The 12,500-nt window shown below is 40.4% G+C and overlaps 1 protein-coding gene across 1 annotated transcript in view; it reads right to left on the reverse strand.

Annotated features, from left to right (window-relative positions):
* The window catches only part of LOC119583729 (SET domain-containing protein SmydA-8-like), a 7,512-nt gene extending 1,596 nt beyond the window's left edge, over window positions 1-5,916 (reverse strand). Inside the window, 6 exon segments of the mRNA XM_037932382.1 lie at window positions 102-190; window positions 622-717; window positions 1,055-1,229; window positions 1,548-2,593; window positions 2,596-2,859; window positions 5,698-5,916. Of these exon segments, the coding sequence (XP_037788310.1) occupies window positions 102-190; window positions 622-717; window positions 1,055-1,229; window positions 1,548-2,593; window positions 2,596-2,797 (1,608 nt within the window). The 5' untranslated portion in view covers window positions 2,798-2,859; window positions 5,698-5,916.
* Window positions 5,917-12,500: the final 6,584 nt, after the last annotated feature.

Consider the following 12,500-nt stretch of genomic DNA (forward strand, 5'->3'; position numbering starts at 1 on the left):
AATAATAATAATAATAATAATAAAAATAACAATAGCAATAAAAATAAAAATAACAATGATACACAACTCTCGTAGATAACCTCTGCCCCTGACCTACTGACCTTGAGCTCCTCCTCGATGCATTGACCCCGAAGTTTCTGACGTCTTAATACTTCAAGACGGACCCTTACATCTTCGCGAAACATACGTACTGTAATGATAAATGTACTGCTTATAGTGTTGTTGATTTCAATGGTATAGTTTACCCTTCACTTCGTTTTCTATTCACTCCTTTGTTTTCATGCCTCGTGACAATTGTCATTATTTGTAAAGGAATTATGTATTAAAAGTTACTATTCTTGGTATTTTCCTGTCTCCTCTTCTGTTTCCTACTACGATTAAATATGAGAAATTATTCATTAAGATGGAGCGCTATTATCGACATTACAATGACACAGTTCACCATTTCGTTTTTTCTACGTACACATTTTCCCACTAATTCCTCGCCCCCTCACATCTCATATCTCTAACTATCGGCACAAATTACAAATCACAGAAAACACTCCCGTTATCTTCACCGTAGAAATCTCACGAACACACCTAATGCCTCCCCCCCCCTCCCCCCCCGTTGAGCCCACCAACCTGAGAGGCGGGTCAGAGGGGCTTCCAGCTTCATAACCACGCCCACCACAAGCTTCGCGATGGCTGCCAGCGTTTCAAGGGCGTCGTCACTTAGCTCTGGAACAGGATAAGTGTTGAGGTGAAGCTTTTGGATTGAATCTTCTCTCTCTCTCTCTCTCTCTCTCTCTCCTCTCTCTCTCTCTCTCCTCTCTCTCTCTCTCTCTCTCTCTCTCTCTCTCTCTCTCTCTCTCTCTCTCTCTCTCTCTCTCTCTCTCTCTCTCTCTCTTCCTCTCTTCTCCTCTCTCTCTCTCTCTCTCTCCTCCTCTCTCCCTCTCTCTTCTCCTTCCCTCCTCTCTCTCTCTTCTCTCTCCTCTCTCTCTCTCTCTCTCTCTCTCTCTCTCTCTCTCTCTCTCTCTCCCTCCCTATTCCCTCTGTCTCTCACTCCCCCCCTTACCGCGTAGGTCCTTATCGGCCATGGTCCTGAGCGTGGATACATGCAGCTGCAGAAGGACGTGGTGCGTCGGGTGGAGGAGGTCCTTGAGGTGGTCGGCAGCAGTCCCGATGGCGGCTCCGTCGGTCGGGTCGAGGCCTCGCAGTTTGGCTCCCACGCTTGCTCCCACGCCCGCCACCTGTCGGGGACGCGATGCGGGTGAACTCTACCTGAGCGGGGTTTGTATTTATGACAGGTTTTGTAATGGAAACTTTTTTTTTTTTTTTTTTTTTGTATTTTACGTGATCAACTCGATGATGATTTTTCTTGGTTATTGCGTTTTGTCAGAACTTGATAGAATGAACTTTACCAAAGTGCTCATGTAATGTTCTTTCTGTATTAAGGTAGATTGAACATTGTGTCTACACAGCGTAAAAGAAGTAAATTATCAAATAGCATAGCAAGATTAAAGGGTATCTCTGAGTCTGTCACTGACCCCTGGCCTCCCTCCCCGTACCTGCTTGGCGGACGCCGTGTGCGGGCAGCCGGCGTGGCACACCCACACGGCGCTGGGGTCCAGGGGCGCCGAGGACACCATGGGGCCGCCGCAGCCGGAGCACTTGGGGGACCCCATGAAGGTGCCCATCTCGGTGGGGTCGGCGCAGCGCTGGCACGTGCATGTGAACTGCTTGGAGACGCGCAGGTGGTCCTGGCGCAGCATCGTCGCCCACTGGGGGTCCGTGTAGCTTGTCGTGACCACCTGGCCCGCCGCGATGTGGTCCACGGCCCGCAGCACCAGCGTCCCGCCCGCGGTGAACCACTGCTGCGTGTTGGCCCGGCAGTCGTGCGTGAGCAGCGAGGCGAACGGGTAGAGGCCGTGCACGCGCGTGCCCCAGCCTAGGGGCACCTCGAAGCCGTTGGTGTCCCACACGGAGCAGATCCTGTGCACCAGAGCGGCGTCCGTCGACGCCTGCAGCGTCCCCACCACCACGTCCACGATGCGCTTCTGGTTGACGCGGAAGCGCTGCGACGCCTCGTCCCGGTGGCCCTGCAGCGACAGCACCACCCGCCGCGTCAGCTCGCTCCTGCTCATCGCCACCAAGGTCTGGATGGCAGGGACCACCACGTAGTGGCGCAGGACCTCGTAGTGGCGCTGGTGCGTGGCCGTCACTTTGGCGCGCAGAAGGAGGGCCTCCGCTTGGACGCGTTCCTGGGGCGCCATGGCCGCGAGGCGCTCACACAGCTCGCGCTCCTCCTTCTGCTGCTCCTCCGCGGTCGGTCCCGCCAAGCCCAGGCGCTGGAGGAAGCAGCACTCCTCCTTGTGCTTCTTGGTCAGGCAGCCCTCGCCACACAGGAAGAAGCCGCACTTGGGACAGGTGTAGTCCCTGGCGCGCCTGAAGCAGCTCGAGCAGTACGGCGGGGACTTCGCCCTGAGCGCCAGGAGCAGGGGCGGCTCCACGATCACCACCTCCCCCGGGGCGATGCTCCTCGACGCCACCAGGTGCCGCCCGAGCACGTCGCTCGCGGTGATCCTGACGGGCAGAGCCAGGGCGCGTCCCCCCTCGCCGCCGCCTCGCTGAAGGCCCTCTCTGCGCCGCCCACCACCTCCTCGTTCGAGAGGCGCAGGTCGGCGCACCAGGGCGGTGGGGAGGCCAGCCACTGCGGGTTGTGCGGCGCCAGGTGTGCCAGGTACTCCTCAAACACCGCCACGCTCGCGCCGACCTCCTCGTGAGGAGCCACGACGTCGTCTGCACGAGGACCGCTCATGGCGCCGGGTCATGTACTTCTCCTTTTATTCTCTCCTCCAAATGCTCAGCTATCACAGTTTTCTTTGGGATATTCAATACACAATGTACATGAAACAGTTGTATAAACCGATATATATGTGTATAGACAAATGTGTATTTAGCTATTCGCACGCACGCACGCATACACGAACACACACACACACACACACACACACACACACACACACACACACACACACACACACACACACACACACACACACACACACACACACACACACACACAACCAAATATATGTGTATGTATATATATATATATATATATATATATATATATATATATATATATATATATATATATATATATATATATATATGTGTGTGTGTGTGTGTGTGTGTATGTATATATATACACACACACACACATATATATATATATATATATATATATATATATATATATATATATATGTATATATATATATACATATATCGTGTCTCCGAAATGAAATAAGGTGCCGGCATATCTCAGAAATAAGATAACAATAATACAAAAAAATGGCCATTCACATGACAAGGAGACCTAACTCGAGGTACGCCCATAGTCATGATACAAGACACTCATTGCCAGTGTTGAAGGATTGAGTACATAAATGGGAACATGCTTAAAAACGTAGTCAGATCTGAACACCAATGGAATTAAAAGAAAATGTTTGCAGTTGGATGTTCTGGACGGGAAAAGAATCAGTGGCAACGATGGATATAGTGTTATCCCACTATATCCATCGAGCAGATTTCGCTGCTCTATTTTGAGGCTTATCATAGTCAAAACGAGGGAGATGCAAGCACACAGTGCAACTGAAAAAGCATTAAACAGAGCTGGAGATGTGTATGTGCCCTCACAGCGTGTCCCGACTTTGGAGCAAGGAGAAAAGAAACTGACAACGCCACAGACCGCCGACTTCCTTGATTTTACGAACTCGTAAATCTTCGAATCCTCCTCAGTCGACCTGATGACCAAGGAGGGCCACTGGACCAGACGAAGATGGCTACGATAAAGGTAAGGAAGAGTGAGACCAATGGAATCTCCTTGAAGGCCTGGCATTTAGAGAAGCAGCTCAGGTTTCGAACTCAGGTTTTCGAAACTCCTACGCTGTGTACTTATAATCTCCAAAAGTTTCTGAAGACAAATATAGTAATTTACTGTTATGTGTACATATGTATTCCCTGTGGTTAGGGTGTCTGAATATGAGGGTAAATTTTAGGACAATCTTTGCCCCGCTTTGACTTGTAATAGTGGCAAACTAAAGTGGTCATTTTTTTTCCAAAAGAACGTTTCGAATATTTTGTTTTAAGCCTCGGTGTAGTATGACCTTTTTCTTTTCTTTTTTAACTATTCTGTATAATATCAAGAAGCTGTAAACCTTTGTTTTCGTTATCGCCTTGTATTGTAGTCTTAAGTAATAGTATAATTTATGAGGTTTTATTCCATTTTATTATTTTACAATATACATTCTTGTTAACGTCCCCTCTTCACAGAGGCCTTCCCTGTGGTATGTGGTAAAGTGTCTGTTTTTACATATAAATTAATAAGATCTTTCAAGTCACACATGTTCCATACAAGTTTTTTAGTGAATAACGAAGTATGGTTCATATCATTTCCCTTATCCAAGGAAAGGTATGAATGAGAATGAATATCTTCACAATACAAAAGATATCTTGTATTGGGAAGATATTCATTCTCATTCATACCTTTTCTACATCTGTCAATATGAATACGGTTTATCCAAGGAACTAAATGGTCAGGTAGATATGAATCTGAATCTGGTTATGAAGATTTTTACGAGTGAAACACCAGAGAGAACTTTTGCTTCAACAAAGAACATTGGGTTGAACATTGAACATTGAATATTGGCAGTTAAAACGTTTATCATTATCTCTTACACAGCTTCAGCAATCTCTTCCTGTCTCGACACAAATGCTTAAGTAATAAAAGCTTTATTAAGAACATTTAGGCCAAATAACTTTTAGGCATAACTGGGCCATACCAAGCAGTTGGGACTCGCTTTGCCACTTCTAAGGGATACTTAATATAAAGGCAAACAGGTATTTATGTGGCAGGACCACTCTTCGATGTAATGAACCCTTCAGTAACTAGACAAACAAGCGTATCTGCACACACACACACACACACACACACACACACACACACACACACACACACACACACACACACACACACACACACACACACACACACATTATATATATATATATATATATATATATATATATATATATATATATATATATATATTACATATATTATATATATATATATATATATATATATATATATATATATATATATATATATAAACGTGTGTGTGTGTGTGTGTATAATTTTGTCTATTGGTATAGTTCTGTATATGAAGGAAAAAAAACTAGAAATAACTTTCAGAATGCAAATTGTTTTTTCAGTATTTTTTTCTTCCTTTTTTCCATTATACTTGTTTATCATCACACATACTTGATATCCACAACACATCCTCATCTCTGAGTATGCGGATATGGATGGAAATTTCATATATCAAATTAACTATTACACAAGCCGGAAATATTTGTTTGAAAGATTAAACACAGTCCGAAATCGTTCGTTGTTATGAATGAAAAAAAAACAGCTTTGAAATAAAACAAAGCAATTCATTTCACTTTGACAAAACAAATCCAGCTTGTCACTGATCATCATTTTAAGCGATCCCACTTTATATTAGGAAAAAAAAAAAAAGACTCGTGCAGTTCACTTCAACACAACCCTGAAAAATATTGCACCTTCGTCCTGTGAAGAAGAAGAAAAAGAAAAAGACGAAAATCCCTTATGAAAAGGAGACACAAGTCTTAAAATCCTCTGCTTCTTACCGCAGCTCTACTCACTCTTCCAAGAAACACAACACAACGTCAAAAAAGATACTAAATAAAACGGTACAAATCGCTTTCACTTCCGTCACCCTCTCGGCACCCGGGTGTACTGGCGGCTCGCGGGGGGCGGCACCAGACACCGCTGTATTTTTAGTGCCCGACGCCGGACGAACGACAGGAAGTGAGTGGTGACGGAGGGAGTGGGTGAGGGGAAAAGGGGGAGTGGGTGAGGGGAGAAGGGGGGAGTGGGTGAGTGGAGAAGGGGGGAGTGGGTGAGGGTAAAAGGAGGGAGTGGGTGAGGGGAGAAGGGGGGAGTGGGTGAGTGGAGGAGGGAGTGGGTGAGGGGAGAAGGGGGGAGTGGGTGAGGGGAGAAGGAGGGAGTGGGTGAGGGGAGAAGGGGGGAGTGGGTGAGGGGAGAAGGGGGGAGTGGGTGAGGGGAGGAGGGAGTGGGTGAGGGGAGAAGGGGGGAGTGGGTGAGGGGAGAAGGGGGAGTGAATAAGGGGAGAAGAGAGAGTGAGTGAGGGGAGAAGTGGGCGGGGCGCCTGTGTTCTTGCCATGCGTCTGAAATTCCGGTTCTCGCAGGTAAATGTGGAACCGCATCGAGAGGGGGGTGGGGGAGGGAAGGGTAAGGGAGAAACGTACGTGTTAAAATAAACAGAACGTAGAGGAATAAAATTAATTGAATGAAAGGTGGGAGAAACAAGCAGTGTTGAGGGAAGAGAGATATCGTTGGGGGTGTTTCAAACTTACAAAGAATACATTTCCCCACCTACAATAAATATTCTGTATGGGCCGTCTATCCATGTTAAATTGTTTCCCTCTGCACAACCTTCACCACTTACGTATAAAGAGTGGATTTTGTCAATACCTGTTTTATTTTAAGGAGACAAAAGTGTAGGAAGGATGGGAAAATTGCAAAACTATTACTTACTGCTATTTCACACCTCAATTTTTGACTGTGTTTTTTCAAGTTTTTTTCCCATCAAGTGTTCATGGACCCTGCTCGTTTGTGTGTCTATGTCCCCCGTCTGCCATCCACCCATACCTGGCAGCACATGACCACACTACCAGGAAGACGGTCTTATCACGTCTATTCTCTCGACCACAGACACATATGCTTTACCTGTCAATTTATCCCGAGTAACTGGCTTTAAGCGAGTATCCGCAGGACAGTCCTCGATCGTGTAGACGGGGACTCTGGAGGAGGAGGAGGAGGAGGAGGAGGAGGAGGAGGAGGAGGGAGGAAGAGGAAGAGGAAGAGGAAGAGGAAGAGGAGGAAGAAGAGGAGGAAGAAGAGGAAGAAGAAGAAGAGGAAGAGGAAGAGGAAGAGGAAGAGGAAGAGGAAGAGGAAGAGGAAGAGGAAGAGGAAGAAAAAGAAGAAAAAGAAAAAGAAAAAGGGGGAGGGAGGGAGGAGGAAGAGGAGGAGGGGGGAGGAGGAGGAGGAGGAGGGAAGAGGAGGAGGAGGAGGAGGAGGAGGAGAGGAAGAGGGAGGAGGAGGAGAAGGAAGGAGGAGGAGGTAGTAGGGAGGAGGAGGTAGTAGGGAGGAGGAGGAGGAGGAGGAGGAGGAGGAGGAAGGAGAAGAAGAAGGAGGAGGAGGAGAAGAAGAAGGAGAAGGAGGAGGGAGAAGGAGGAGGAGGAAGAGGGAGGAGGAGGAGGAGGAGGAGGAGGAGGAGGAGGAGGAGGAGGAGGAGAAGAAAGAAAGAAAGAGAAAGAGAAGGAGAAAGAAGGAAAGAGAAAGAGAAGGAGAAAGTGAAGAGAGAGAGAGAGAAGGAGAAAGCGAAGAAAGAAGAATTAAAAGTAAGAAAAAAGGAGAAACCTGACTTTACTCATTTGTCTATTTTTTTTATTTACAAACTTACAAAGATTCTTCATCCTCAGCCAGTAAAAGTTTCTTATTGACTGTGATCTTTATTTACTGTTTTTTTTTATACTGTGTTCATATATATGAAATTAAATATATTTATAGTAATTTAACAACATAAACTGTACTTTATATATAGCGGTATACACAGTATATTATGTATGTCAATATATTTCACTTGATAAGCATATATTATGTTAAGGAAAATGGTGGTCGAATCTGCCTCTTGATGAATATTATTAACTCCTTAATTGAAAATTTCCTGCTCCCTGAACAGCATTCAAAATCCAGTGATGGGGTGGGGCTTGGGGGCAAGCTCATGAAGTACGGCATTACGAGAAAGCACTGTAGCAAGAGGGGTAAAAGGGACTTAACAGTTACGATTAGTACGAAGGGGACAAAGGAGAGATGGAAAGGGAAAGGGGGGGAAGAAACGACGATGCAAAATTAGTCGAGGCGAGGGCTAAGATCCACGGCAGGAGTGGTCCACTACATCAGGACTCGTTCTCTGTCTCCCAAGACCCTCACGACGACGACGAGCAAGGGATTGGGGCGTTTCGACGAATAACATTAGTTCAATATCAAAGTATTATGAAAGAGATGGTTTTTCCAAAAAGCATAATTACACACTAGTATGTTATGTTACTCTAACATATTACACAAATTGCTAGGTCTAATGAGTTCATGGAACACAAAAATCATATCAGAAATTATGATATATTGACATATATTAGATAATTTCTTAATCCATTTTGAAGGGATGGTGTTTTCACAGAACAGTCAACTAGGATTTTATATATTTATGAATCAAAGCACAAAAACTTTGATTCTAATGCACAACTTCCCCTACTTAATAAATCAAATTTACTTCTTGAAAGAGAAAAAGGATTTCAAATGCCATTTTCCAAAGTGTACCAAAGTAACAGGTCAACTTAATGGTTGGTGAATGAAAAGAATCAAATAGCAAGGCTTGACTCCTGTGGTGAGCTAAGAAAGACACTAATCTATGATAAACATATATTCACCTAAATCCCTCCCAAGAATCTTGTAGGGAGCGGAACCTGAAGAAAAAAAAATGACGGAGAAGGAACGGAAGAACGGAAGAACGAAAGAACGAAAAAAGAGGGCGAGGAGAAAAGAGAAAGAGTATTGAAAGAACATACATATAAAGCAAGCAAGACTCGGAAAACTGTAAATAAAGGCAGACACCAACAAGGTAACCACCAACCATTTTCATCAAATGTTCAATTATTGTCAATCCAAAGCAAGAAGCTGTTAGGATAATAAAAGCAAAAAAATTATAAATAATCTTATTTGGAGGGTTATCCAATTCTGTACACTAAGAAAGTATTAAGTTTTTTATTTACAATAATTATGCAGTTACGCAGAAACTATAGATGCAGACTGGAGACGTAAACATCTCCGTACACTAGAATGTTTGTCTTACTCTGTTATCTAGAAATTTTGCTTGCTTTTCAAACTGCCTAAGTAGTACTTTAGTGAACTCTTGGATTATCACATTTATTTATCTCGTACTGATTTTCTATGAACACTATAATTTTTTTATTCTTTTTTACCTAACATATTACATAATTTTCTAAATCTATATTTCATATCATAACCTAAATATTAGATTTACAACTAATCTTACATTAGTCAGAAATCTAGACAATTTAGTAACAAACATACAATGCTAAAAGCTTGCAGTAATAATATTGATCGGTAAGCCAATTCCATTTTCTTTTTTTTCATTTTGTGTATAGGACAGAACTATTCACCTCTAACAAATTGTGGACATTACAAATATTGTGAATCCTAAACAAAAATCAAGAAAAAAAGAGAGAGGAGTGTGATAATTAAACCATGGTATATCAGCATTACATTCCCACATCCTAAAGGAAAAAAAATATATATATATTACCTGAGAAAACTAAAGGGAATAAACATTATGACAGAGAGAAAAAAAAAAAAAAAATACAAAATAAAATCACACATAATGCAGGTCCCCTTGGAGAAAAATTCACAATATTTTTTTTCCTTTTGACTTGCGTAATACCTTGCGCAGCTTTGCATTCCGTACGTAAAGTCACCAACAACCGGTGCTCCCTATCTTGGACGTGGGCGAAAATGCTTAGGGGATATGAGCAAGTGATGACTAATTTGAATGATGCAGATATAGCAATGTAGGTGTGAGGCAAACTGGAGTTATTGGTGGCCTCAGGCAGGTAATAAAACTGAGCACTGACACACAATCAAGAAAAAAAAAAAAAAAAAAAAAAAAAGTAATACAGACCATATTCTACATATCCATAAAAAAAAAAAAATACGGGAATTGAGATAAAGATTACTAATGTTCTAACTCAACAAAATGCAGATAATCAGTAAACCTAGATTTATTTTTTTTTATTTGCCAGTCATAAAATTCATATCTTCGAGGAAAACTCACGACCTAGGTCAGAGTGACTCTCAAACAGATTTCAGATCCCGATTACATTGTTAACTTTATATTTAGGCATGCAAATAATATCAAACAGGTTATCCCTTCACACACAATACATATTACTGGATTGACAACCTACAGGGAAATTTAAGGGTACCTTTTTTCATAGACATATATATTTTTTTATTTTTTTTCTCCTTCTCTCTCTCTCTCTCTCTCTCTCTCTCTCTCTCTCTCTCTCTCTCTCTCTCTCTCTCTCTCTCTTCTCTTTCTTTCTTTCTTTCTTTCTTTCTTTCTTTCTTTCTTTCTCTCTCTCTCTCTCTTCTCTCTCTCTCTCACATGCCTAAATACTACAACATGAACAGTTATCTATGTGCCATAAGGTTTATATATATCAAAAGTGCTTTGAATAAATGAGGACTAACAGAGAGAGAAAAAAAAAAAGTTTAGCTCGTATTAAAATAAAAAACTCGACATGGAATGGTCACAAATAAATATACAAAGGGGAGAGAATGACTTTTGCTTGAGAATAACCAAACATTCGACTGTGAGTAATCATTTACTCTGTACAATGGTGAGACTTAAAACTAAAAGAGTAACTGTGTAAAGAACGGAAATTATGACAATCTCTAATGATAATAATGAAAAAGAAAGAATATACAATTACAAGAAAATGCCACAACAACTACAAAGTTTGTATATTAGTATTCTCATGAGCTTTGGAGGAAAACATTGGCAGTTGCAAATTGATCTTGTGGTTTATAGATTTACGTCTCATTTGCACACTTTCTTCCTTTTGTAATCTTACAGCGTAGAAAATTTTAGGAAAAAAGAAAGAAAGTTTGAACATGCCTTCATCGTAACTCAAATAACCTTGTACTAAAACTACGACTAACGATGCTGGTGATCACTGCATTAAAAGATAACAATTGCAATATTGAAAGTAAATATATAAACAATCAATGCCATGATTGCAATATAATCAGCATCAATATCTAAAGAAAAAAATAATGGTAGTAATAATAATAATGATAATGAAAATGAAATCATAAACATTATGATTATGATCATGATTATTATTATGACCACAACAATGATGATGAAAATGATGATAACAATGATAATAATAATAATAATAATGATAATGATAATAATAATGATAATAATAATGATGATTAAAAAAAAATATAATAATAATAATAATAACAAATAATAATAATAATGATAATAATAATTAATAACAATAATAGCAATAATAATAGTAAAAAAAAATGTATAAATAGATATGTAAAAATCATCATCATCATCATCATCATCATCATCATCATCATCATCATCATCATAATTAACATCAATGATCTTATGATAATCACCATCATCATCATTATTATAACAATTGTCAAAATCATAATGATGATGATGACGACGACGATCATAATAATAATAATAATAATAATAATAATAATAATAATAATAATAATAATAATAATAATAATAATAACAATAATAATTAATAAAGGTAGCAGCAATAACAACAGTGATGATAAAAAAAAATAAATAAATAAATAAATAAATAAAATAAAATAAAAATGTTGGTGACATGAACAGAACCTCAGAAAGTGAGTAATAAAACAGAATGAAAATCAATGAAATTATGTTGAAAGTAGCATTTGCAATAATCACAATAATATCTGGAAATCTTGCCAACAACCATATCAATAATGAAACGACACAAATCATAAAAAGAGGCAAATAGATTATGAGAATGATAATGACAATCACAGAAAGTGAAATAAGAACATAAATTATCAAAAATTAAATCACGTAATATTAAAAAAAAAAAAAAAAAGTGATAAAAAGAAGATGAGAAATTATAAAACAATAAGTCTTGAAGAACTTTAAAAAAAAAAGGTAATAAAAGTAATTACAATATATAAGATCAGTGATTAAGAACAATAATAATGAAATAAAGAAATAAAAAGGAGAAAAACAATACCATTATGAAAAACAACGACAAAAATTGTGAAACTCATCCCCATGATCAAAAGAGACTTCCATTACAACTACCAATACACAATAATAACATTTACCATTACAACTATGAACTATGAGCCATTCACGCCTTCCACAGACCTACAATCTATGAATGAGATGAAGTATATAAAGACAGAGTGATTCTTTCAACCACTCAGACTATAAGGATTAAGCGTGACTGCTGCCGACACTCGTAAAAGCTGTCCTGGCAATCAACACTGCGAGCGCAAAGAGACAAGCACAAACAAGTGATTTATTGCAATGCACCATTTCTTTTTCTTCTTTCCTTCTTCTTCTTCTTCTTCTTCTTCTTCTTCTTCTTCTTCTTCTTCTTCTTCTTCTTCTTCTTCTTGTGAGAATCTGTGGCTTGCAAGCTGCAGTTATATAACTATGGCTGGTCATTTGATTATCTTCATCTTTAACTGATCAATTTTATTTCATCAATCATTTTGAACTGAGAAAGGCAGG

This window comes from Penaeus monodon, chromosome 17 (assembly GCF_015228065.2).
Source record: "Penaeus monodon isolate SGIC_2016 chromosome 17, NSTDA_Pmon_1, whole genome shotgun sequence".
Lineage (NCBI taxonomy): Eukaryota > Metazoa > Arthropoda > Malacostraca > Decapoda > Penaeidae > Penaeus > Penaeus monodon.